General features: G+C 41.1%; 1 protein-coding gene across 3 annotated transcripts in view; it reads right to left on the reverse strand.

The window, feature by feature from the left end:
* The window catches only part of Sfmbt2 (Scm like with four mbt domains 2), a 181,266-nt gene that overhangs the window by 27,004 nt on the left and 128,967 nt on the right, over positions 1-25,295 (reverse strand). For all 3 annotated transcript variants that reach the window (XM_036188305.1, XM_036188306.1, XM_036188307.1), the window contains exons 11-15: positions 24,664-24,790; positions 14,760-14,873; positions 12,996-13,038; positions 11,175-11,245; positions 8,379-8,521 (exon numbers count right to left, since the gene is read on the reverse strand). In XM_036188305.1, the coding sequence (XP_036044198.1) occupies positions 8,379-8,521; positions 11,175-11,245; positions 12,996-13,038; positions 14,760-14,873; positions 24,664-24,790 (498 nt within the window). The remainder of the gene's footprint in view (positions 1-8,378; positions 8,522-11,174; positions 11,246-12,995; positions 13,039-14,759; positions 14,874-24,663; positions 24,791-25,295) is intronic.

Raw genomic sequence — 25,295 nt, forward strand, 5'->3', positions numbered from 1 at the left:
TCCAGAAAAGGTGTAAATAGTCACATCAGGCTGAAGGCACAGACTGCATGTGTGGTGGCAACATAGGACTGAGAGGGAGAAAACAGCTCCAAGAAGGAGATAAGTACTGCTGCCACCATGCCTACTTTGGTGGAAATCAGTCAACATAAAGGAGGTGACATTAGGAAAATATTACCCGGGATGGATATACCCTGATAATCTCTGAAAACAATGAAGCTTTCAGAAATAGGGATGTGGCTTCATTGGCAAAGTGCTTATCACACAAATTTGAGGATCTGAATTCAAGTCCCAGTACCTGCATAAAAAGTCAGGAAGATATCCAAAGTTGACTTCTGGCCAACCCGTATATTCAAACATATATACACATACATCTTCCTATACATGTGTACAAACATGACCATTTATAGCTCCCAAAAAAGAGAGACAAATTGTATTAAATAGTTAGTGTGCAACCCACTTTGTCCTAGGTGGCACTTGGCTTTGCTCCAATGGCCCAGACTACCCCCAACACGAGGCACACTTGAACCCAGGGGTTAAAATGGAACAACAAGGCAATACAGGCTGTGGTGGTACATTTTGTTTCCTGCTTTAAAACAATCATCTGATTTTTCTGTTTGCCATCAGTACAATTTAAAAACTGAGTTTAAAAATAAATCTAATTAGTGCTGGCCGCAGTAACACATGAAGTATTTATCATCAGGCAATAACATTTCAGTTCGTTCTTTTCATTGTGACTAGCGGAGAAAACCCCAGAGCTACATTGTCATTTGCTGCATATCAGAATGCATTTTGTGACTGTGAATAGAATCAGAACATGCCTTCCAGAGTTCAATTCAGCCTAGAAACAAGCAGCAATTAAATTTGAAAAAGCACCCAATATAGATTTTTTTTCTCATGGCTTTTCCCAATACCAATCCATTTGTCTTCAAATTCAACAAGGGTTCTAGAATGCTAGTGTGTTGATATGCACAGTGGCTGTGTCCATGATTGCCAAAGAAAATACAGCTGCCCTATAAAAAGAACTACATGGGGACTGGGGAAACTTCTCAGTGGTTAAGGAGATAGCCAGACAGTGTGAGGACCTGAATTTGGTCCCAAAACCCACGTAAAATGCTAGCTAGGTGTGGCAGCCCACCTGTGATTCCAGCCTCATAAGACAGAAATAGGAGATCCCAGAGCAAGCTGGCTAGCCTGACTAACCATATGATAAGGGTTTGACCAAGATTTGCTGTCTCTATGAATACAATAGGATATGACACCTCAGGCCTCCAAATGCATTCACACCTCTCCAGGTGCATGGCAGCACATATGCAAATATGCATATACACACATGCACACTACACATAAGCACACAAATGGAAAAATAACAACTAAGTTGATAGATATTGCCATTAGGCAGAGTTGAACCAAACGACTTTGCCTTGCAAACTATCAGAATACAATTCAGTATGGTCTCTATAAGAGATTAGAAATAGCATAAAGCCCACCCTCAGCTAAGGAAACTGTCAACCAAGATGTCTGAGTAAAGCCAAAAGAAAATCCACACCACAAAGCAATGGCTCACTGCATCCTTTGGAGTTTGCGATGTTGAAAACATACTGCCATAAGCAAGTTCCTCTCTAACGGGTTATGGAAGAAAAGCAATGACCTCTCTAGTTGGATACATATGGGATCAACAATCAGTTAGATCCCCGTGAAGCTACAGGCCCTTGGACAAGATGACTTTCTCCATTTGTATGTAGCGCACTTTCATTTACCTGGTCATTTTCTCTATGGCTGCTACCATATTGAGTACAGCCTCTGTGACCCTGCAGGGACAAGCTCCTGACACTGTTGGTCCCCTGCTTATCTGGTTTCTGCCACATTAGCTAGGAACTGTAGAAAGTCCTCTTAAGGGCTGTCCACTTCTCTTGCAATGAATTGGATCTGTAAGGTCCCTAAAGGCCCAGATGGTACAGGCTTGGTCCCATTGCCAGGCATTGAGAGGTACTAGGATCTTTAGGTCACTAGGAATGTGTCCTGGAATGGGATGAAGAAATCCTAGCCCTGTCTTCTTTATCTTTATCACTTCACAGCATGGAGGTGAACAGCTTTCCTCCACCTTGTGCTCCCTGCCATGATGGACTACCTCATCAAAGATCCCAAAGCAACTGGACCAACTGGATCATGACTGGAACCTCAGCAACTCTGAGCCCCAAAATCCTTTCTATTTTAATAATCTGATGGTCTCAGATATGCTACAGTAATGAAATGTGACATTATCCACATAGCCCATTCTTTCTCTCTCTTGGGTCTTCTTCCCAAAAGTTCCATCACAGAAACCTCCTTTGAGTACCCTCCACATGACACCACTTTCCTTTCCTGATCATCACAGCCTTCTCACTGATCTCTATACTGTCAATCTAAGCAGGCAGAAAGCAGGGGCACCATGCTACCACATTCCCTGTAGCTACACTGTGACTGGCAGTAGCAAGTGTCTGCTAGATTTTTTTTTTTAATTTTGTTCAGTAAATTTCAATATGGAACCAGAAGACAGCTTACTGAAAATTAATGACAAGAGTCTATCTGATACCATACAGTGGGGTGAATGAAGGTTCAGGAAGGAGGTAGCTTTGGTTTCGGATTGTCATTGCTACAAAGTCCTCCTCTATGGTATGATGTGTAAGTTCAGTAAGTGTATCATGTCTTCCATATGGGAAAACGATAGAGAATGCCACAAGAGCAAAAGCAGCTTGCACTATTCTTTAGTTGTTCTTTGCAGACATTACCAGGCATCCCATAAACACCTGCATCACAAGCCAGGCACATGCATTATCATGGAGACGCTCACGCAAGCCTGCTGCATTATTCTTGATGGGTTGATGCTCAACATTAACTTCCAGCAGTAGCAGCAAAAGCACAGTAAAACACCTTCAAGAAGCACGTGTGCTCTGCCTTTGATTCTGATGACTGCCTTACCTGGGATTCAGTGACACAAGGCTTTTGCTCTGTCCAGTGTTCCTGGGGGAAGCCATAACTATAGAGATTCACAATGGGTTACTAAGAATGAGTGAGTGTTGAACACTTAGCAGAAATGGGCCCTCTATAGCACTCTCTCCAAGGCTCAAGTAGCACTGTCTCAGAGGGGACAGAAAGAATCTAGGAGCTGGAGCAAAGGGTAGAGTTGTGGAATGCTGGCTTCTGGGAATGACACGGCCAATGCACTCGTTAACACTTAGCAGCTATGGTCACCCGAATAAGTCTGCATAAGTCTGGGAACAGAATATTCCAGATAGAGTAGAGGGGTACATAAGAAGCTCTTCCCTTCCCTGAGGATTTATGGGTTAGTTAAGGGTTGCTGGGTAGCCATGGATAAGGTGCCCAGGCTCCTTTAAACTACCACTCACCCACATTACTATAGGAACCCTAATTCATTGGTCAAAAACTGTTAAAGTAGAAGGGACTAGTTGACAAGAGGAAGGAATCAGTAAAAAGGAGGATGAACTAAATGGACATATTCAGGGGTATATATGATCAAAATACAATAAATATACATATGAAAAGGTCACAATAAAATCCATTGTTATTTAACAGATGCTAATAAAAAACTAATAATTAATATAAGACCATCCCTGTTACTTAAATGCCAACTTCTGTCTGTTTCACTGATGAACATGACTTAACAGCCGTCCTCATTTGCTGTCAGCTCCACAAATAGACCACAAATCCTCCTTCACACATTAGGAATGGATAGATGATAAATAATGAGACAGATACAAGTATTTGATAGATGATAACGATGGTAATAGATGGTAGACAGATGCTATGACAGATGGTAAACAGGTAGACATATAGATATAAGACATTTAGATATAAATAAGTAACTTTAAATATATAATAGATACATGATGTAATGATGATATATAATAGAGTTAGATGATAGATGAGGAGGAGAAAGAGAGATGATAAGTGAGATAGATATAATCATAATGGAGCTAGATGATGGCTGGATAAATAGATGGACAAGTTGACAGGTACTAACAAACAAAGACGGATTAAAGATATAGATAACAGACAGGTATAGATGGTGGGAGATAGACAAATAGATGGAAAGATGCAGAGGTTGGATACTATAAGACAGATAACACACAGACAGATGGTTAGATAGGCAGGTAGATAGGCAGGTGACAGACATGGAGATGGGGGTACACAGGTGAACGTGGAGATAATTGAGTAGGTGAACTAGGACAGTATGGAGCAGAGTTATATCTTTATTTCTTCAATCAGAAACAGGATGCCCATCTTGGTGTACCTGATAGGCATTATCACACTCAGTCTCTTGACTCGACTCATGCCTATAAGTCTCATCACTTCTCCAGCAATCTCAACTCACTAGAGTAGAAAGTCACGCGGCAAGGAAGTGATACACTCAGGAAGGCTCATGACACCTATCCAAGGAAGTGATACTCCCATGGAGGCTTATCACATCCAAAAATTTCCTACAGGTACAGGCTCTGTGAACCTTTCTCCTAAGAATTAGCTAGCAGCAGAAAAACAAAGAGGGAAGACAAGATTGTGATATTTTTGCATTCTAGTAGACATTTACATTATGTCAGTATTTCCTGTATTTCTTTCTTTTTTCTTTATCTCCACAGTCCAGGCTGCCAAAGAAGAGAGGTCACACCTCTGTAGAGCTTATGCAATCACAGAGTGACAGCCAGCTGAATAAATCCTAAATGATGTGGAGAGCATGGAAAGGGACCCCTAGAGTCTCCCCATTTGAAATGACATGATTCTGTTTTTGTTAAACACAGGGGTTTCACCCTGGCAGATATTTTAAGGCAAAATGCCTTCTAAGAGAAAACATAGAGAACCAAACCTCCATGTGCCTGGGATTTTATCATAATAGCCTGCTGAGTTTCCTTAAAGAGAAAGACAAATTTCCTTAAATTCACCACACTGAGTATTTTCAGAGACATTTCTGCCAGCAACTTCTGGCTCGTCCTCTCTCATTTCATTATCACAGGTTGAGATACTCATCCCAGGACACACTGACCTGAGTTAGCAGATGACTCTGTTTCTCTAGCTTCATGTCCCTAGTGGCTGGCTCTCCCTTTTATATGAGGATGCACACACCCCAGAAACACACTGCATATAAACCAAATGTGACAGGTAGACCAGCTGATTCATAGGATGGTACAAGATACTAACAGTCTTAGAATAATACTATATAAATCCATTGTTTGTCTATCGGTTGGGGACTTTGGTACACTGAAGAAGGCAGCAAGTTAGAATAATTTGGTATAATGGATGGTCCCAATTGGCAATTATTTGACTGAGCATGCAGGTTTATGACAAATGTCATCACTATTATCTGTCCCTAATAATTCTATGATGCTCATAAAGTGGCCCAGCATATAAGGAGTCATCATAAGACTTGACTTGACCCATAATACCAGAAGGTCAAGACCCACTCCAGGTCCCAAGTTTACTTTTAGAGGATGTTGGAAGTTGAATGGACTCTGGCTCCAGCTTAATTAAATCTATCTCCTCAATACCATCTCTGAAGTCAAAGTCAGTCACACACTGCTTTCTGTATCTCTACAAAGCCCTCCCAAGTCTAATACCCAGAAAACAAGTTGATGCATGCTTTAGACACCATGTTCTAGAAGCTTCCTTCTCTCCAACATATAGACCCCCTCACACATATCTCAGGACCCCTCTCCTCAGCTTGCAGCTAGTCTTTCCAAATACCAGTCTTGCTTCTGCCTATAGACACTATCTACTTAGAGCAGACCAGCCACAGAGAAAACAACTCCCGTTTCACATTTTCTGAAGATACAAAAGTGTTTAAATTCCAACACTGCCGATGGCCCGGAAAAGCAAGGCATCTGTCTCTGCTTCAATTACCTCGTTCTCTTTAAGCAAAATGAAATTTGAAGCCATGCAGAGTCTCTGGCACCAAAGGAAGAGCATTAGCATAAATATTGGTTTGGTGGAACTTACATTTTTCTTCCACTCACAGAACTGAAGCGCTTGCTTTTTATTTATTTATTTTTCCTTCCATCTTGCTGCACATATTTTTAACCATCAGCAAAAATCAACTTTTGTCATCAGAAAACTGCTTCTGGCTAGGCTTTTAAATTTGGTAGCTGGCAGGCTATCAGAAAATGATTGGGAATAACCACTTTTGACTTGAAAAACAAAATCATTAGTCAAGTAAGATAGCCAGCCCCTAAAGAGATAATGAAGCCAAGCTCTTGTTGTTGGTTAACATGGCTGGCGGATGATAGAGAGTCTCACGCTAGCAACCAGAACTTGCCATGTGAATTGGGCTTGCAGGCGCCTGCAAAGAAACTAGGTTAGTCACTGTATTTTTGTCAGGTTTGGCATTCCTGACCTGTCAATCAATACCAGGCACTAATACAGGCAAACAACCTATGCCACCCTAGCCACAGTCGAATCATGTCAGCCTGCTGGCACTCTGAGAAATCCCCACTGCCCAGGCTTCACATTCAAACTGCTTGGAATACCAAGAAAGCTACTCCCACATGGCTTCCTCTGAGCCCCTTAGTGCTACTTGATGGCGAAGCACCAGACAACCCAGAATCCTCTTGGGTTTTAGTCCTAAAACATAACACACTCTTTTATACCTATTGGTTAGCCACAGCCTAACATCTCTGCTCCAGCCAGGCCTGGCCTGTTTGCCAGAATCTTCCCCAGATGTACAGAATCTTCCACCCATACTGTACACTTGAGATTGTACTTTACCTCTGTCAAGCCAATGTTGCCGGACATACCTTAGTCCCCCCACCCCCTTCCCTCTGCTCTCAGAAAACTGTGCTCCCATCTCCCTTTAGGCTGCACCTATGATTACTTAGCTTTGGATCATATAATTTTCCCAAAACTGAATGGGGAAATCAGATAGACAGAAGGCTAAGAGGGCTGGGTTTGATCCAGTTCAGATAGCAATAACACCTGCTCCCAGCAGCTGCCTGGTAAATAACTGGTCAGTACGTCAATTCTGGAGCCACAGCATTGTGCTCTAAAGAGCATTCATCCTGGCTCGGCAGCAATAAAAAGGTCACAGTGATGCCATTTTTCTTAGAGAGAGCCCTGGTATGTGCAAGGAGAGAGCAGAGAATTCCTGGAAGAGTCCAGAAACTATTCCATTATCTCATCAAGTCACCAGATACCCCCTGAAGTTGGACCAGTAAGATGCAGTGGAAGCAGGGCAAGAGAGATGGCTCAGTGGTCAAGAGCACTGGCTGTTTTTCCAAAGGAGCTGGGTTGAGCCAGGTTCAATTCCCGGCACCTACATGGTAATTCACAACTCTCTGTAACTGTAGGTCAGACTTTCTCACACATGCAGGCAAACCACCGATGCACAGAAAAATTAATAAAATGAAGTTTGTTTATGCCAGGCAGTGGTGGTGCACACCTTTAATCCCAGTACTTGGGAGGCAGAGGAAGGCAGATCTCTGAGTTCAAGGCCATTCTTGTCTACAAGTAAAGTTCTAGGACAGCCAGAGCTATTACATAGGAAAACCCTGTCTCAAAAAAACAAACAAACAAACAAAATGGACTTCCAATGTCCATTTACTTCCTCGTGGTTAGCCTCTACAGTAGGTCACCTCCCCAAATAGGAAGGAAATGGGAAGTACTCTCTGGGTGTTGGGTAGCTGGGGCTTGGCCTGGATCAAGGAACAACATAAAACTCATGAACACACTTAGAGACTAGGCAGGTTATTATTGTCCAAGAGCAGGTACCAGGCAGACACTGTGGAGGTAGAGGACCACAAAAATGCCACATGGGCTGGGTTGGCAGCTCAGTTGGTAAAATGCAGGAGGCCCTGGGTCAAATACTACATAAAAATTTACGTGGTGGTATATACCTGTAATTCCAGCATTTGGGTGGTGGAGGGAGGGACTTAAGGAATTCTAGGTCACCATTGGATAGGTAGTGAATTCAAGGCCAGTCTGGAATAGACGAAACCCTGTCTTTAAAAAGGCAAAGAAGGAAAAGAAAAAATGCCAGCCATTCTCTCCTGCCTATGAGGTCCGTGGCTGTCCAAGGTACCTTCTTCCTTGAAAAGCTTGAACTATTTGATCCTGAGTGCTCACTCCATATTCTCATTCTTCTGTATTCCTAGAGCATTTGATTTAAATATATCACAACATATTTCCCTAACTCATGGGGGAGAGCGTGTTGATGAGACTGTGAGTCTTTCATGGTAAGGATGTCACCTTTTCATCTTTGAATCTCTAGTGTTACATCCCCAGGAAGAGAGGTGCTTTGCTAGATGTGAACCAAACGGAATCGACTCAAGGGATCAGATATCTCCTTTGGAAACGGAACACAATGTAAAGCTCTTGTGAGAACAGTTCAGATGCCTTACCTCTTTAAGCACCAGCACACACTTGCCAGGCCCCACTGACTGAGGTAGCTCTGCAATCCTCCCTTTGTTCAGGAACGGGCCTGAGAAACATCTGTGGTTGACAAAGAGCTGTGGACAGGAGTACTTCCCATTGACAGTGCCTGCTGGGAGAGAATGACAAGGTGGATGCTGGGGACTGCTGTACCATGACTTATGATGCTGTCAAGACCTGTGCTGGATCCAAAGATCTTGTCTGGATGGGTAGAGAATCTGGAGTAGAAAGGGACTCTGAATGGTCCCTGCTTCCCCAAGAGCTAGAGCTGTTATGATTCTAATTGGGCAGCTTGACTTGAGTTTAAAAGTATGGCAGAGAAACATGGTTTTCTCCTTTGAGAAAGGTGCCCTGTGTCCTAACACCAGCACATTGTCAGGTCTGTAAAAGTGTCTTAAGATACTTTTACACTTTTTAAAGATACTTTTACACTTTGCTTATTTTTCCCATTATGTCAACATAGACTTTTCTGTAGATTATATAGCATAGAGATACAGAAAGAAGAAGACTATAACAGTGACAAACCAGGAATTATTACACAGCTCAAGGACAGCCACCATCATACAGGTAAGATGCCCTGTGAGTTCTACCCCAGCAACTGCCCTCATTGCCCCTAGAAAAGGGACCCTCAATCTTCCTAATGCTGTGACCCTTTAATACAGTTCCTCATGTGGTGAGCCCCAACCATAAAAATATTTTCATTGCTACTTCATAACTGTAATTTTTCTGCTGTTATGATTCATAATGTAAATAGCTGATATGCCGGGTACCTGCGATGTGACTCCTGTGAAAGGGTCATTTGACCCCCAAAGGAGTTGTGGCCCCCAGGTTGAGAACCTCTGCCTTAGAAGTAACCATCACCCTCAAATATGCTATTTATCACTCCCACACAAATTAATAAACTTTACTTCTCAACACAAGGATGTGTGCAATCAGCGATCCACATCTGGGATCTTTACAAAAACATCTCATGGATGGTTTTCTATCACATATTGTTAGCTTACTTAAGTTTCCCAGAGTCACAAGTCAATAAAATTATATCAAATTTGCCAACAAACCTAAAACGTTCAGTTTTACTTCTATACATGAGTCACTCCTCTTATGGATATATCAGTTTATTTGTCATTCCTCAACTTTTCCTTAAGTCATCCAGTAATGACTTAAGGAATGTGTCTTCAAATATCAACTTCTGCATATGAGCAAGAGAGATTTGTGTAAGGACATAGTGGAATTGGCTTGTCCATCCATCTGCATAGCCACACTCTTAGTAAAGATGGCCACACTGCTCCCTACAGTGACAACTCACTGACATTCTCCACAGCATCGTGTTAGGGCTGCGGATGTCCCACACCCAGGCCAGTGAGGCATTGTCAAGCTTCTCCGTGTTGCCAATATAATGGAGAGAAAATGCACCCCACCATTGGCTTGAACTCCTATCTGTTCTACACACTCAGCAGGGCATATTGGGTCTCTAGCTCTGTAGTCCAGATTGGTGTGGAACTCACAGCTCTTCTCCTATGGGCTCTCAAGTGCTGGAATAACAGCTGTGCAACACCACATCTGGCTTGATTAAAATTTGTTGGTGTTTATAAATACATAATGAAGTCCCTTTTTGGGCTAGGAGAACGACTCTCTGATGTCCCCACTCAGCTCTTACCCAAGATATGCCACAGAAACTGTGGTATTTCTTCAGAAATACAACTATTTGTGTGAAGGCAATTTAACAGTTCAGAAAGGCTGGTTTCTTAAACTTAAGACCCAGTAGATAGGTAGGAATTTTACCCTGAATGTATGAAAAAGAGTACTATAAAAAAAAGAGTACTATTACTGCAGTGGACTATAAAACAGTAGCTGATGTGGTTTTCCAAAATAGCACTTTGAATTTTGAGTTTTATACAATAAGCTGGATAATTAACTTCACAAGTGAATTTCCTTATAATTTTCAGTAGTATTACCCAGACTTTTAGTTAAATATTCATCTAGTCTATTTATAAAATTGTTTTCTTTACTGCAAAAAGAACATCAGCTAATGAGAGTATTCATACTCTGTAGACCACAATCCTGGCATTCAAAGCAGATTTTGTTTGGTCAAGAACACAGAACCCCTCAAGTCAAGTACCAGTTCATGCAGACATATCTGTAGCCACATTTGGTGGTCCAATGGCAGCTCACAATTGTATCTCACAAAGATGTAACAATGTGTTAATAAATCTATCAGTCACAATCAGCTTCTCAGACTCAGGTTGCCATGAATAAATCAACAGTGAGTGGGATTTAAGAATCACTAGGGCAAAGGTGCCAGAGACAGTGAAACATACTTGGAATCCCTGTACTTGGTAGGATTGAGAGTTCAAGGCTAGCCTGGGCTTCATGGCAAGACCATGCCTCAAAAGGGTCAAGTGGAACTGTGATAAAGTGTCAAGAAAGGAATGCCCAATACTAACTAATAATCAATGTTTTCCTTTTCTTCATCACGGTCCATGACACAGGATGCTAATCTGATTTGTAAATGGCCAAATAGCAAACAAATCCTTTTCCTGAGGATTACAGGACCTGTCTACAGCTCTTAATCTAACAATAGTAAAGATGAAGTAAGTACAACTTTAGCTTAATAAAAATTCTAAAAATGTATATCTGTCAGTGAGTAGCAACTGAGGAAAAGAAAATAGTCTCGAAGCTGAGATGCAGTGACTGAAACAATACACATGTCTCCAGTCACAACTACACAGTGGAATGAGATCGAGTCCTTCATGGGGCCCATTTACCTGCAGTGTCCATGTGAGGGAATAAGCAAAGGTCATGAGGTATTTTCTCAACAGGCACTGTGGATGACAATCTGTGGATATAGAAAATCAACTATTACAGGGTGCAGAAGAAAGGAGTGCATTGTGAAATCTTTTCATCACTTAAAACGACTATGCTGGAAATTCAAGATAAAAGTCATTATAAGGTAGGCTGTGTGTACAAGAAGAGCACCAGTAAACTAAATAAGGAGGTCATTTTGGAAAATTGGTTTTCAAATCCATTTGATGACCCTAAAAAATCTAGGGTGCAAATGCTCCCCAAGTGGACAGCCCTGATCAATGAGTTTCTTCTGAACTTAGAATAATGTCTTCAATTACATTCTAGATACAACTGACACATAATTAATGTCAGACTTTTCCACTGTAATTGTCTAATTGAAAACAACCTTGAAGTGACTTTGGGCATCCTTACTCTGTGCCTATGAGGGTCATGGCCATACTAAAAAGAAGACTCAAGAGGAAAAACTATAAACTGGTGATAGTTAAAATTTTAATTCTGGCTTGTTCTGTTAGAGTTCAGGTAAAAAGTTCATAAACAAATGGTTGTGTGTGTGTGTGTGTGTGTGTGTGTGTGTGTGTGTGTGTGTAGTCTTACAGGAACATAGGAAAACTGGGACTCATCCGTGCTGCCTGCATAGCAATCATGGTTTTTGAAAATTGACCTAAATGTCAAATAAACCACAGCAGATATCTTAAGATGGGGAGGGGAGCATCCTCTACAGCAGTGGATAACAGACTGTGGTTCCCTGAGCCCACAGAACTGGCATCAGCTGGGAATTTGTAGAAATCTAGATTCTCAGACCACACCCCAGATAGCCTAAATCAGAAATCATGGGGATGGGGCCAGCAATCCATGTGAGGTGAGAGAATCATTAATCTATGAATTGCAAATTAGGACTCAATCGAGAGCCTACTGTCAATCTATCTACTTCATGTTACATAGACAAACTGGAGCCAAGTTACAAGCCCGACCCATGGCATCCAGTGATGACCACCATAAAATACCCTCAAAGCCATTGTCCTCAGTCAATAATTGGTGTAAGCATTTGTTTCATTTCTTTTATTTAATTGTAAGCCTGAATACACGAAAAGGTGTTGTTTTCGGTTAACTTTATAACCGTATGTTTTTGTTCCTTAAGAAAACACAATCACTTCAGATGGAAGGAACATTTGGATGTATTTTAAATACTTTATAACGCACAAAAGATTCACCAGACATTCCAACTTTTCAAATACACCCTGCCCACATGTACAACACTTTACCCTTAAACACTCATTCCCCTAAAATTGCAGCCTATATCTATACCGTAACAGGAAAAACCCACAATTTTTACATATGAAACCAAATTTAATATTTTTTAAAAATTCAAAAGTATTGTTTTTAAATGGGGATGTTAAGATGTCAAGGGGTAGAGCAGCTTCTCACATTCAGGCAGCTGTGTGACAGGGGGGTCGAGGTGACACTGAAGTCTTTTGCCTCTAGGCACTCAGGGTCAGCAAAACAGATCACCCACCCATCTATAAACTACACTTGTCATATGAGGCCACCAAGAATCAGTACCAGAGACAGTCGTTTCCATCAGTGCGGACTAAAAAGTGAGAAATAATCATGGAGGCTGTAGAAGACTTTGAGAATGGACTCTGTATTTTGCACATTATAACTGCACAAGGAATAAAAGCTGTCACCATCAATGATGACATGCTTGTTAACTAACACTCAGGCTCTTTATAGCTAATTATGCAACTTGGGAGGGGGAAAAGGGAAGAAAAAAAAAAACATACTTTTTTTCCGGCTGTACAACTGCAATCTTTCTCTTCTTTTCTGCTGTAAAACGGGAATACAAAATGAAAATGACATTGTTAGTGAGGCTAGTCCATTTTTAATAGCTTAGTGTAAAAGTGCTCCCTGTCTAGAACTGGATACGTAGCTGCCAGCAACCTTGAATATCTGATCCTCCAGGACCCACCTCCAACTTACTAGAATTACCTAGATGCACCACCACGCCCAGTTTGTGCAGTGCTGGGCATGGCTGAGCTCAGGCTTCAGTGCATGCTGGGTAGGTGGCCATGTAGGTGTGCATGGTCTCAACAGAGCTGCTTCCCCAGCCCCTCATTATTTCTGAGTAGGACAGGAATCATTTCTCTAAGCCCTTTAAGCCTTTAAATTATGAGGATAGTTTTTTAGCACCAATCCCTAATTATTATTTTTTATTAAGATGAGTCCCATGTCTATTCTTATAACTAAAAAGTTGCTGGACTTGAGCCACAAATTTACATACTATCTACTAGCATAAAACAGATATGGTTTTATCAAATATGAAAATTTTGTAAGTACATTTAATCTTATCACTACACTGACTATTTTATGTTAAATGTCACTTTTAATAAGGAAGATAAGGAGAATACATATTGTACTGCACATAAACACACATTAAGATAAATTGTTGTAAACTTAACAGAAATTGTGATAAGGTGAAGAATACTTCCAAAATAAGTCAACCTCAATGAAAAGAAGATGCTGCATTAGTGGGAGGGGACAGGCAGTTGGCAATGTGCATGGTCAAATATGCAAATGAACCAGCAAATAATGGTCTGGGGAGATGAGAACACTCTGTGTCACTATTTCTTTGAAGACTTGTTTCGTTTTTAATTATGCAAGTATGTCTATGTGGGGTTATGTGTATATGAGTCTAGCCAAGGATCTAGATCCCTTGGAACTGGAGGTTCAGGTGGTTTTGAGCTGCCTGATTTGGGTGCTGGGAACTGAAATAAGCCATTTGTCCAACTCCAATATTTGCATTAAATCTGAACTCTTATCCCACCAAAATCTAATAGCTGTAGATTATTGTCAACAAATGCTATGATTGGCATAGTGGTGCATGCCTTTAATCCCAACACTCAGGGGGCAGAGGCAGCTGGCTTTGTTTTTTTTTTTTGAGTTTGAGTTCAGCCTGGTCTACATAATAAGTTCCAGGACAGCCAAAGCTACATAGTGAGACCTTGTCTTAGAAATAAAAAATGCTGACTTTAGAAAATGCGGAATTATCTGAGTTGAGACTGATTAACAACAAAAATGTATATAAATCAAGCTAAGGCCTACCTTTTTATAAAGGTGATAATCATTTGTTAGAAATAAATATTACAGAGGAACTGGAGAGATGGTCACTCACATGTACATATATCCACACATAAATACATACATACACACAAAATAAAAAATAACCTGGGATACATAGTGAAACCCTTCCTCAAAAACTGGGGGAAACGAAAATTTAAAATATGATGTTTAATCTCTGGTTTCCCAAATCAAAACAATGGATTATGTGGCCTCTATTAATTGTCTCCTTACTGTCACCTATAAAATATGTCCAAATGTTTGTTTGATATCAGCACTTAAAGAATAATTGAGACAATAATAACATAGGCATTCCTTAGAACATCTAGAACCTTTATTTTTCACAACCTCCTGTACCAACTTGCCCATTTATTCACCAAGATTGTGGACACTATGTGTTCAATCACCCCATCCCACTGGACAACACTTACAAACTGTTTTTTGTGGTGTGGTCAAAGGGTAAAAATTCGCTTCACACCAGCCCACGGGGAAGATATCCATGGAATCCATGTCTACAATGACCTCTGGGATTGGAGGCTGCAGACCTGTGTAAAGAAGAAACCAACATAATGGGTACCAAAAATAAACAGAAGGAAACACATACACAAACACACACACACACACACAAAGCATCCCTAAGACTCAGAAATGCATTCCTGCAAATATTTCAAAACACGGTAATAGTATAGAGGATAGCTTGTAGAATGTGTAGTCTTAAGATGGGTACAAATGTTGAAATCACTTAACGGTGAAAATCTGAGATAGTTTAAATAAAACAGGAGTTTGGAAAAAAGATATACATTGCCCTAAAAAATGAGGAGGGAAGAAGGTTGTTAGGAAAAATTGGATCAGGGCCAGACATGCTCAAAAAAGGGACCAGATGTCCCCTTTCCTAAGAGTAGCTAAGAAACTAAAGACATGTGGTACAGCTTGTAAGCCACCATGACAGAATTCGTTCCACACCAAGCAAAGAGTAACTGTCAACTAAACAAAAGCAAACATTACAGCCAAAAGCAAAAGCTATAGGGAAACCAGAGTAGAGATAAGGCGATTTCCTGAGAGGATGTGTTTGTCTCTCAGCTTTGACTGGAGTGACTCATATGTGTATGTGTATGTGTATGTGTATGTGTAGGTGTAGGTGTATGTGTATGTGTATGTGTAGGTGTAGGTGTAGGTGTAGGTGTAGGTGTGTATTCATGTTTGTGCATGTGCAGTTGCATGTGTGTGCAGGTATGAGTGCACTCCCATGTGGAGGCCAAGAGGTCAACCTCCAGTGTCAATGGCCACATGCACCTATACCTTAGTTTTTTAGATAGGGTCCCTGACCCTGAGATCCTAAGTAGGCTCACCAGTGACCCTCAGGCATCCACCTGTCTCTGCATCCTCATGTTCCCCACCCAAATGTTAAATCCTAAGAGCTTATTCACCAGGCCAGGCAGCCTGGTCAAAATGGCAAGCTCCAGATTCTGTGAAAGACCATATCTTGAGGAACTACGGTGGAAAGAAAGCAGAGGAAGGCACCGAAGTCCCTCTCTGCCATCTGCACAAGTACACATAGGCTGTGAATAGGATGAAGAAAAGCAATTGGAGTATATGCCTATGCCACACACATACATACCACAGCAAAGGGGGAGGGAAAGAGAGAGGGAGGGAGGGAGGGACACACACACACATACATACCACACCAAGGCAGGAAAGAGACAGGGAGTGGGGGAGAGAGGGAGACACACACACACAGTGGGGGTGGAGAGAGAGAGAGAGGAGAGAGGAGAGAGGAGAGAGGAGAGAGAGAGAGAGAGAGAGAGAGAGAGAACAAATACATGCTCAAGTAAGCCATGTGGGTATCACCTCGGAAAATTTTTCCTGACCCTCATCTTTTAAACGTCAATGTGGATGGTGAGTAGCAGCAATTGCTTATTTACTTTTATCAGCCTTATCAATTGCTGTGATTATCACAGATGTGTAGGTGCATCTGTCCAGATTCCAGATAACCTTTTAAGGGCAAGCTTATTATTTCCAAGCCTGGAGACCCAACAGCTTTACAAAATGATGCATGTGTCCAGGGCTCTTGCTTGCTTGCTCCAGCACTGCTGGGATTACAGAAGCAATCCCAGAGGCTTCATCAAAGACTCAAGTACCTATCACTTCATATGTAAGCAAAACACACTGCATGAACTTCCTGAACAAACAAAAGTATTTATGAAAAGTAAACACCCTTCTAGATAGGACCACGCCTGAGTTCTGCCTCTGTCTCAGCTGCATCTCGTCAGCATCACTTTCACTTTCTCACATTTGTCTAGAAGGTCCTCCTCAAGACCCATCAGGAAGCAGACAGCCCCTCCTTGGGAAAGTACTGAAATAAGGTAGGGTATGTTCAAGTGATGGAACATTCTGCGGCTATTTAAATACTTAATGTAATGATCTCCAAGATGTGTCGTAGAGTGGGAAAAGACAGGCTGAACCCATCAGTGTAAAGCACACGACTCTGTTTTCAAGGGGTGAAGACATGTCTAATTATGTACGCATGAAATAAATCTGAGAGTAAACGTCAAATACTAACAGTGGTATCCCCCGAGACAAGACCAACAGTGAGATACTTTGTGGGTACTGTACCTTTGTGGATGTTTTACACATGGCTTCCACAATCTCCAGTACAGTCAAGAAGAAAAGAAGCGTTTTGTGCATAAATGTTGTTTTGCGATCAAGTTCAAAATAATAAAATGCAAGATACCGCACAAGAAAGGAAAATGAGACCATAAAGAAACCACTGCTAAAAGAGCTTTGGTAGTCCTGAGGTAAATTTACAAGCATCTGAATTTGTAGGAACCTTAGAGACAATTTTCCATCTCCTGTAACCTTTGCTCTCCCATCGTGGATTCCCAAGACTCTGTTTGCCTGTGGGGTTGCTAGAACTTTATAATGCAGCTCAATCTAGTCAACAGCACAGGCTACTTCAACAGAGATGGTGACCTGTATAAACCTAGAAACGTTGAGATGACACAGGTAGATTCTGTGGAACACAATCCTGCCAAAGTCCCAAAGATATGCAATTACATCACTTCCAACAAGCCACGAGAGAGAAGAAGCACAGGTGGATTAGAGAGTGGAGATGCTATGGGGTACCACAGGGAAGAGAGATCCGAGGGGAGAAAGCCTCAGAGCCAACCACAATACAAGTAATGATTTTCATTTACTTCAGTAATAGAATTATCGGTGCAACTTCTTCATCTTGCCTAAATGCTGGGATGGGAAAAAGGTAAGAGGCGTTTAAGGGAACAATTTCACTTCGGTTAATGTTCTTAGGCAAAGCTAAAGGCCATAGCAAATGTGAACAGTCTCCAAGACAAGATGAAGACAGAAAATGTAAGATGAGGGAAGAGTCACTAGAACCAGGTGATGGATGGAGCCCCGGCTTTGACCTGCCATGCTTGTCCCCTTTGCCATGTCAATCAACAAAGGAGCCTTTGGAGCATTTCTTTGTCAGCCTTGGAGCCAAACTCCTAAGGAATAAAGAGAGAACAGAACTGTGGCCAGCAAGGAAAATAAATAAAATAAAAAGGTCAGAGGAAATACACAGTCTGAAAGAAAATGGTACAAATGGAACTGAAGGGGGTACCCGCATGCGTGGGTACATGTGTATGCATACACGCGTATGTACCTGTTTGTGTGTGTGTGCATGTATATATGCATATATGTGTATAAGTGTTTGTGTGTGTGCATACATGCATATGTGTACCTGTTTCTGTATGTGTGTGTATACATAGAGGGAAACACATTCCACAGGGAAGACATTCATAGTTCTTACTACAGGCCAGCTTTTTCCCATGAGTTTAGTTCATAATAATCCTGAAAACTAGGGGCTTTTCCCAACAATCCTGAAAAAATAACAGGGACTTTTCTATTTCCATTTTCAAGACAAGTAACCTGAGGTACAGAGAAGCAGCAACTAGTAAGTGTAATAAGATGTGGGACTTACCCCTGGCACTTCAGAAGTGTTCACTTCCTAATTTCATTTTATTTGGGGTAGCATATCAAGCATGTGGCTCCTTCTCTTATGAAGCCCATCTTATTAGCAGAATTGCTATGGTTACCACACAAGAGGCCTGGTCAGGCTAGGTTCTGCAGGCCAGTGGCAGCAGACTCAAGTTCATCTAGGGATTCAGCTTCTTAAGGATATGTTCATCAGGAATCACTCTTATCCCAATGACAGAAACCAAAGTGACCCCCCCCAACATGGCTCCTCTGCAAAGCTTTCAAGAGGGGTGTCCCCAGTCTGTTATTAACAGCAACATAGCCATGATTCCAACTGAGCCACCACAAACCTATCTATCCAAGCAACAACTAACAGAGCCACAGAAATCTGGCTGGATTTATGACCTCTTCCCCCAAAAGATCTTGCCTTGGAAGCAACGTTTTCTTCTACCTAAAAACTATTATGATTGTTCTCATGGCCTGATCTTTGACAGTATGTCTTCTACAAATTTCCCACAGGTCATACCCCTTTGTGGAGCTGTGCAAGCCACCTGGGTTGGCTTGAAAGAGACTTATTTCACATTAGCACTTTTCCTTTACTGTATTTGTGCAGTGCTTGCAAAATGTTTATTAACTACCTGACTTTCCCACAAATGATGGAAATGCGTAAGATACTGTTTTCTGTGCTGTCTCCTAAAACAGGAGGGGGCTCTAACAGGTCTCTCTGAACCAAAGATACCTGGCAAATTTGACAAACTAGTGTGGGTGGTGACTTAGAGTTCATAGGAAGCACCAGGGGAGACAGCTTAATATACAGCTTCCAAACCCAGTTCCCAGGGACTTGAAAATATAAGGTCTCATCAGGGCCCCTGATATGTGGACTCTTGTTGATTATGATATAGACACAGGGTGGTCAATCTTTTGTTTTCTTTGGGCTGTGCTAGGTGAAGAACTCTCTTGGGTCACACATCATTAGTGGTACACAACCGGCACACCACAGGATGCAAGAGCTTCTATATACTTACTTTGTGTGATACTGTGAGGTAGCACCGTCAACTACAAAGTTCACAGCGAAGAAACGTGTAAGTCACAGAAATGAAAAGTAATCTCAGAGTGTTTAGGGTTACAGTTTTATTGGGCACATTTATAGCTATCCTGGGTTATATGTGGTCTATGGGTGGTACACTGGACGGATGTAAAAGGTGGTTATGGAAACTCAAGCAAGATTTTGAAAAACCAATTGAGGAGTTTTCGATTGTTAGCATATTAGTGTCACAGACCTTACTCTGAAAGGTTGAAGGCCAAACGGCGGTTCTTAAGAGATGGCGGCCCCTGTGACTGCTATTGGTTTCTGTAACAAACTGGATTTATTCTTCCTGTTTGTTCAGCAGCACTGAGCACACAAAGTGAACAAGAGGTTGTGGGTAGACACTGTGCTGGGTGCGACGGAGAGACGGGGACAGGGTCACTCAGAATAGCTTATGACACGAACAAATAATAATAGCATGTTCGAGGGTACTCCCCCTTTCTAATGGAGACTAGGATCCTTGAAGGAACAGATTTGTGCAGGAAAGGGGCTACCTCAGCTGGAACTGTGGACATCCCTACATCAACAACACTCAGCACCAGCCAGACTGAAGCTGCCTGCATCACAGTTGAACAACAAGTTCATGAAAGAAAATAAGCTGTGAGGATGAGAAACAGAAGCGCCACGTCTATTCAGGAAGAGAGTGCTACTCTGACTGTGATGTTTTAACTCTGACTAAACCATGAGCTTCTCACATCTTAATAATCTTGCCAATGACGTGGTCAGGCAGGTCTGTGAAGACTAAAGAGACGAGATGGGGCTGAGGAGATGAATGAGTTGGCCAAGCGCTTGCCACAGCAGCACAAGGACCAGAGTTTGGATCGCTACCACTCAAATAAATTCCAGCGGGGCTGGGTGGTCTGCCTGTAATCCAGACCCATTGGCAGAGGAGACACAGGAACTCCCAAGGAAACTGGCTAACTATACTACCTGAATCAGCAAGCTCTGGGTTCAAATGAGAGACCCTGCTTCAATATGTAAGGTGGAGGGCAAACTGACACCAATTTCTGGCCTCTATGTGCAAGTGCATACACACATACGCATGTGCACCTACATACAGAAGAACTACGTACATGCACACTGCTACACATATGCAGGCAAAAAAGAACAAAAGAGCGCCGGGCAGTGGTGGCACATGCCTTTAATCCCAGCACTCGGGAGGCAGAGGCAGAGGCAGGCAGATCTCTGTGAGTTCGAGGCCAGCCTGGTCTACAGAGTGAGTTCCAGGAAAGGCGCAAAGCTACACAGAGAAACCCTGTCTCAAAAAACCAAAAATAAAAATAAAAATAAATAAATAAATAAAAATGAAAATAAACATAAAAAAGAACAAAAGAGCAAATCATTATGGAATAGGATATAAGCATAAAAGTATCATTATTAGTAGTAAATCCTGCATAAAACTACTGTCAGACAAATACTGCAGGACTACCTCCATGGGGGTTATAGGAAGTTCATAGAGACAGAACAGCAGCTGCTAAAGACTGGAGTGAAATCCATGGGAGTTTAGTGCAATGGGTACCAAGTTTCCATTTGAAGATAAGAAAGTTCTAGAAATGGATGCTGGTAATGTTGCACAGTGATGTGCATAAATTTAATACCACATGCCCAGGCACTTCTAAAATGACACCAAATGTGAAACTTTCAGAGTGCCATTATGACACTTCATAAAGAAATCAATCCAGCATGAAACTTGGTTATTTTGTACAGTCTATTTAAAATAACACATAAAGTTACTTGCAGACCCCCCCCTCCCTCTCTCCTTCTCCCAACTTGTCTCTCTCAGAGGTTGGGAGGGGGGATATGATTTCACATTTTGATGTGGATCCCACATACAAGCAAATATTCAAAAATCCTAAAGACTTTTGCTCTCAAGCATTTTGGATAAGGGACTGGCAACTTATACCTCATAATGTATCCAAAAGAAATGACTCTGAGAAAATGATGACACAAGAGAGGCCAAAGAAGGCAACAAAATGCTTTGACCCCACTTAAGGACAAAAGAACCATGAAAACACGTAAAACGCCAGGCCACATCTGCTGCACAAGAAAGTGACCTGGGGTAAGGTTCCCTAGTTTGTGAGATGACCCACCAATGAGCATGCAGTCCAGCTCAAAGCTGCAGTCCTGGAGGTATCAAAATTGAAAGTATGGCGCTGTCTATGGATAGTGTTCATAGCTTTAGACAGGATTACCTTCACTAGAACAATGAGAAGAAAGAAGGCAATGCAGGGTCCATCCCAAGACACTAATCCCTGTTACAATATGTCTCCCTTCCTGTCAGTAGTGTGTGAGAATTAGAATCCTTTTCCAGTGTGAACTAAAAATATTACATTAATCTCATATACTTTATTCATTGATTTCTTTCTAACAAAAGACCTTCTAAAGATACTTAAAGAATGATCTGGTTTCTTAAGGAGTCAAATATTAACTAGAAATGATCATTTTAATTACCTAAAAGTGGTCAATCAGCCATGCACTGAAAAGGCTTCAAACTGATTTAATGCATTGAAATAACTAATAAAATTGTTGTAAAGACTTTTATAAATTTAAAGTGTCAAATAAATGGCCTGTAATCAGAATAATCATTACCCTATAAAGTAATTTAATAGCCACAAAGTGACCATAATGAAGCTCTACCATTTTATCCCCAGGACTGAGGACAGGGATGCTATGTGTAGATAAAATTGTAAAGTGAAGAGAAATCGGTGCCACTGAGTTGTCACTTTTAGAAGGTAAAAGGACCTCTAAGGTCAAAGTCCCAACAAAACAAAATAAAAATCAAATTCATGTGAAACCAAGAAGATGGTCTGGAATTTAATGTATGATGTGTGTGTGTGTGCATGTGTGTATGTATGTGTACACCTTAGCACACTCTCACACACATAAATATGCACATATAGATGCCAAAGGACAGTGTTGGGTGTCTTACTTAATCACTATCCATCTGACTTTGAGACAAGGTCTCTCCAGTGAACCTGGAACTCATCAACACAGCTAGACTGGCTGACCAGAGTGTCCCTGAGATATACTTCCCTCTGCCTTCCCAATTCTAATATAACAGGTGCAGTCTAGACCAGCTGTTTACATGGACACTCAGCAGCCAAATTTAGGTCCTCACACTGTCACAGCAAATATCTTTTAAGTGAAGAAACAGGTGCATGATTTTGACTATTAATGTCATATACTATTCAATAGTCATTAGAAAATATTCAACCAGTTGCTTACAAGCACTTTTTAAAAATATAAATTAGGTCTGGAAAATGGATACTCTTTTTTCAAATTTTTGCTTCCTAGTTTTCATTACACAAAGCACTGTAAAGAAAAATAATAAGACTGGATGTGAGGTGGGGTTGTTTTTTGTTTTGGGTAGATTTTCTTTTTCCAGTAAAACCCAAAATTTGTATCTTGAGAAGATCAGAACAATAACAACAGAAGTATGGTCAAAAATGTTAAGCATGCATGCATTAAATGTTGCTCATCACTCTCTTAAGAAGTAGGAAGCTGCAGCATCTAGTGAATTAAGCACCAGAAAATGTCAAGAGCAATGAAAATGACTCCCAGGCAGATCCTAATGGCTTAGCTGGTTTCTCCAGCTATAAAAATCAGGACACTCTTACTGCTGTTTGTGTTAGGTAATTAACAGCTGCAAAGTATACTAAAAGGAGAAACTGCTAAATAAATAATGACTGCCACGGAATCTCAACCATAATGTGCTAAATAATAAAGAGGAAACATGAGCTTCTAACGTCACAATTTCTAACATCTCGCAGTTAATGCAGAGTCTCGTTAGCATGGCTCAGCACACATAGAAGAAACGTGAGTGATGAGAAGCCACAGGAGTGATCTTTTGGCTCCAATAGCAACTGATCTGAGCCTACAAGTAGCAGCAAAACCAAAGGTGTCCCCTCTGTAACTGTATCATCATTTTGCCCATGACTTTGATTGCTTCCAAGCAGAAGCCATTCACTAGGAATCCACAAAGTGAAACCCATTCTCAGACATCTCAATGACATCTAAGATGACTGCTTCACAACTTCCAGTCTATTTGACTGTAATGTTTATGAGACTATAAACTAACCTGAGAACTTGGCATGTGATTTTCAGACTTGCTTTCACAGGAAATAAGGATCACACAATATTAGTACCAAGACTAGTCCTTTCTTCCACACCTTCTTTCCCAAGTGTATTGGTTTGAATTAAAATGTCCCTAATGAACCTCAGCTCCTGGAATTGTTCAGGAAGGATTAGGAGGTGTGGCTTTGTTAGAGTTATGTCATGGGGAGCAGGCTTTGAGGTTTCAAAATACTCTTGCCATTCCCACTGTTCCCTCATGATTGTAGGTCAAGATGTGAACTCTCAGCGGGTCATGCTGCAGCCTTTGCTCCACCATCATGGACTCTAACCCTCTGAAGTCCTAAGCTCAATCAAATGCTTCCTTTGTATAAGTTGCCTTGGTCATGGTGTTTTATCACAATAGAAAAGCAACTAAGACAAATAGTGACAGGAACAGGTCATAAGATATAAACGATGCATATATATACCAGGAGACCTAGAAGTCTCTTATAATCTTATCTGTTCTTATTGTGTTGCATATGCATCAAACATCTGAGTTCTGTCATTATGTTATGAAAAGATTGGAAATCCTTAGAGATTAAATCCATTTTAATTATTTCTAATTCAAAATGCAATGCATGGAAGACACAATGTTGTACCTAAATCTCAAATGTTCTATTCACAAAATACATTACACTGTGAATTTTCTGCATATTCTAAAATAAAGTATCTGTAAAGAACAGTTTCAACATCATTGAAGAAAAAAAGCTTAAATGTATTTGGAGAGAGAAATTATCAGTTAGTATTTTGAGGAAAAATTAAACATCTACAGAAGAAAACAAAATGAAGGATATTGCCCACATTAAAATGCAAATATATCATTTTATTCTCATAATGACCAAGACCTCAAATACCAGTTTTAGTGACTCATATTAATTTAATTGCAACATTAGCTTTTATAATCATAGATGTAAAAAGACCAGTGTGTTCCAAACATAATTATCTCGCCAGCATCTCATTTCATGAAATTATTAGTTAAGATGAGCGCCTCAGAATGAATTTGTATTTGATTAGTTTCACTTATTTAAGAACACTGAATAATTTAAGATCTGTTTAAACAGAGGGTAACAAGAGGGGCATTTATGAGAGTGCTGAATCTTCCTGTACCCCATCCTCTGGAGAGGACCCCCAAGTACTCCTAGACAGCAGCTTATTGTACCTACCTTCTAGGTGGAGCCATAACAACCGCCCCTTCACACTGACCACAGAGGCCACACACAGCTCTCTTGGATTCCTAGGGTTCACAGCTTCCAGCTTCATGTTCTTTGAAAAGCCCCGATTGAGTGCTGCCTAAAAGAAAAAGAAAGTAGGCTTGAGCCAGCAGCTCTCAGAGGAGAATAGTGAGTGACTACAGAACTGGCCAGTGAAGACAGTAGCCACAATGGTATCTTACTGCTGAGACAGACAGGATTGCCTTCCCCACTGCTCATGAGTGAAGGGCCATGCATTCTTTATTGCATAGGTCAGGATCAGAACTGTGCTTAACACACACACACACACACACACACACACACACACACACACACACACACACACTGGGCACCTGAGACATCTTGCTAAAATGAATGAGGCAATGGACACATTCTTTCTTTCTTGAATAGTTTGAACTTCAATTCTATGAGCTTTCTAAAACACATCATTTTTCTACTCTTCTATATTCCTTGCTAAAATCATACCTAGGGTGTTTTACAAGGCAGATGGAGTATCCATCTGGTATCATTTTCTTTTAAAGGACATTTAAAGAATGCCCTTTAGCTTATAGCATGGGCCTGTTGGTGACAAATTCCTTAGTTTT

This window comes from Onychomys torridus, chromosome 5 (genome assembly GCF_903995425.1).
Source record: "Onychomys torridus chromosome 5, mOncTor1.1, whole genome shotgun sequence".
NCBI classification, from domain to species: Eukaryota; Metazoa; Chordata; class Mammalia; order Rodentia; family Cricetidae; genus Onychomys; species Onychomys torridus.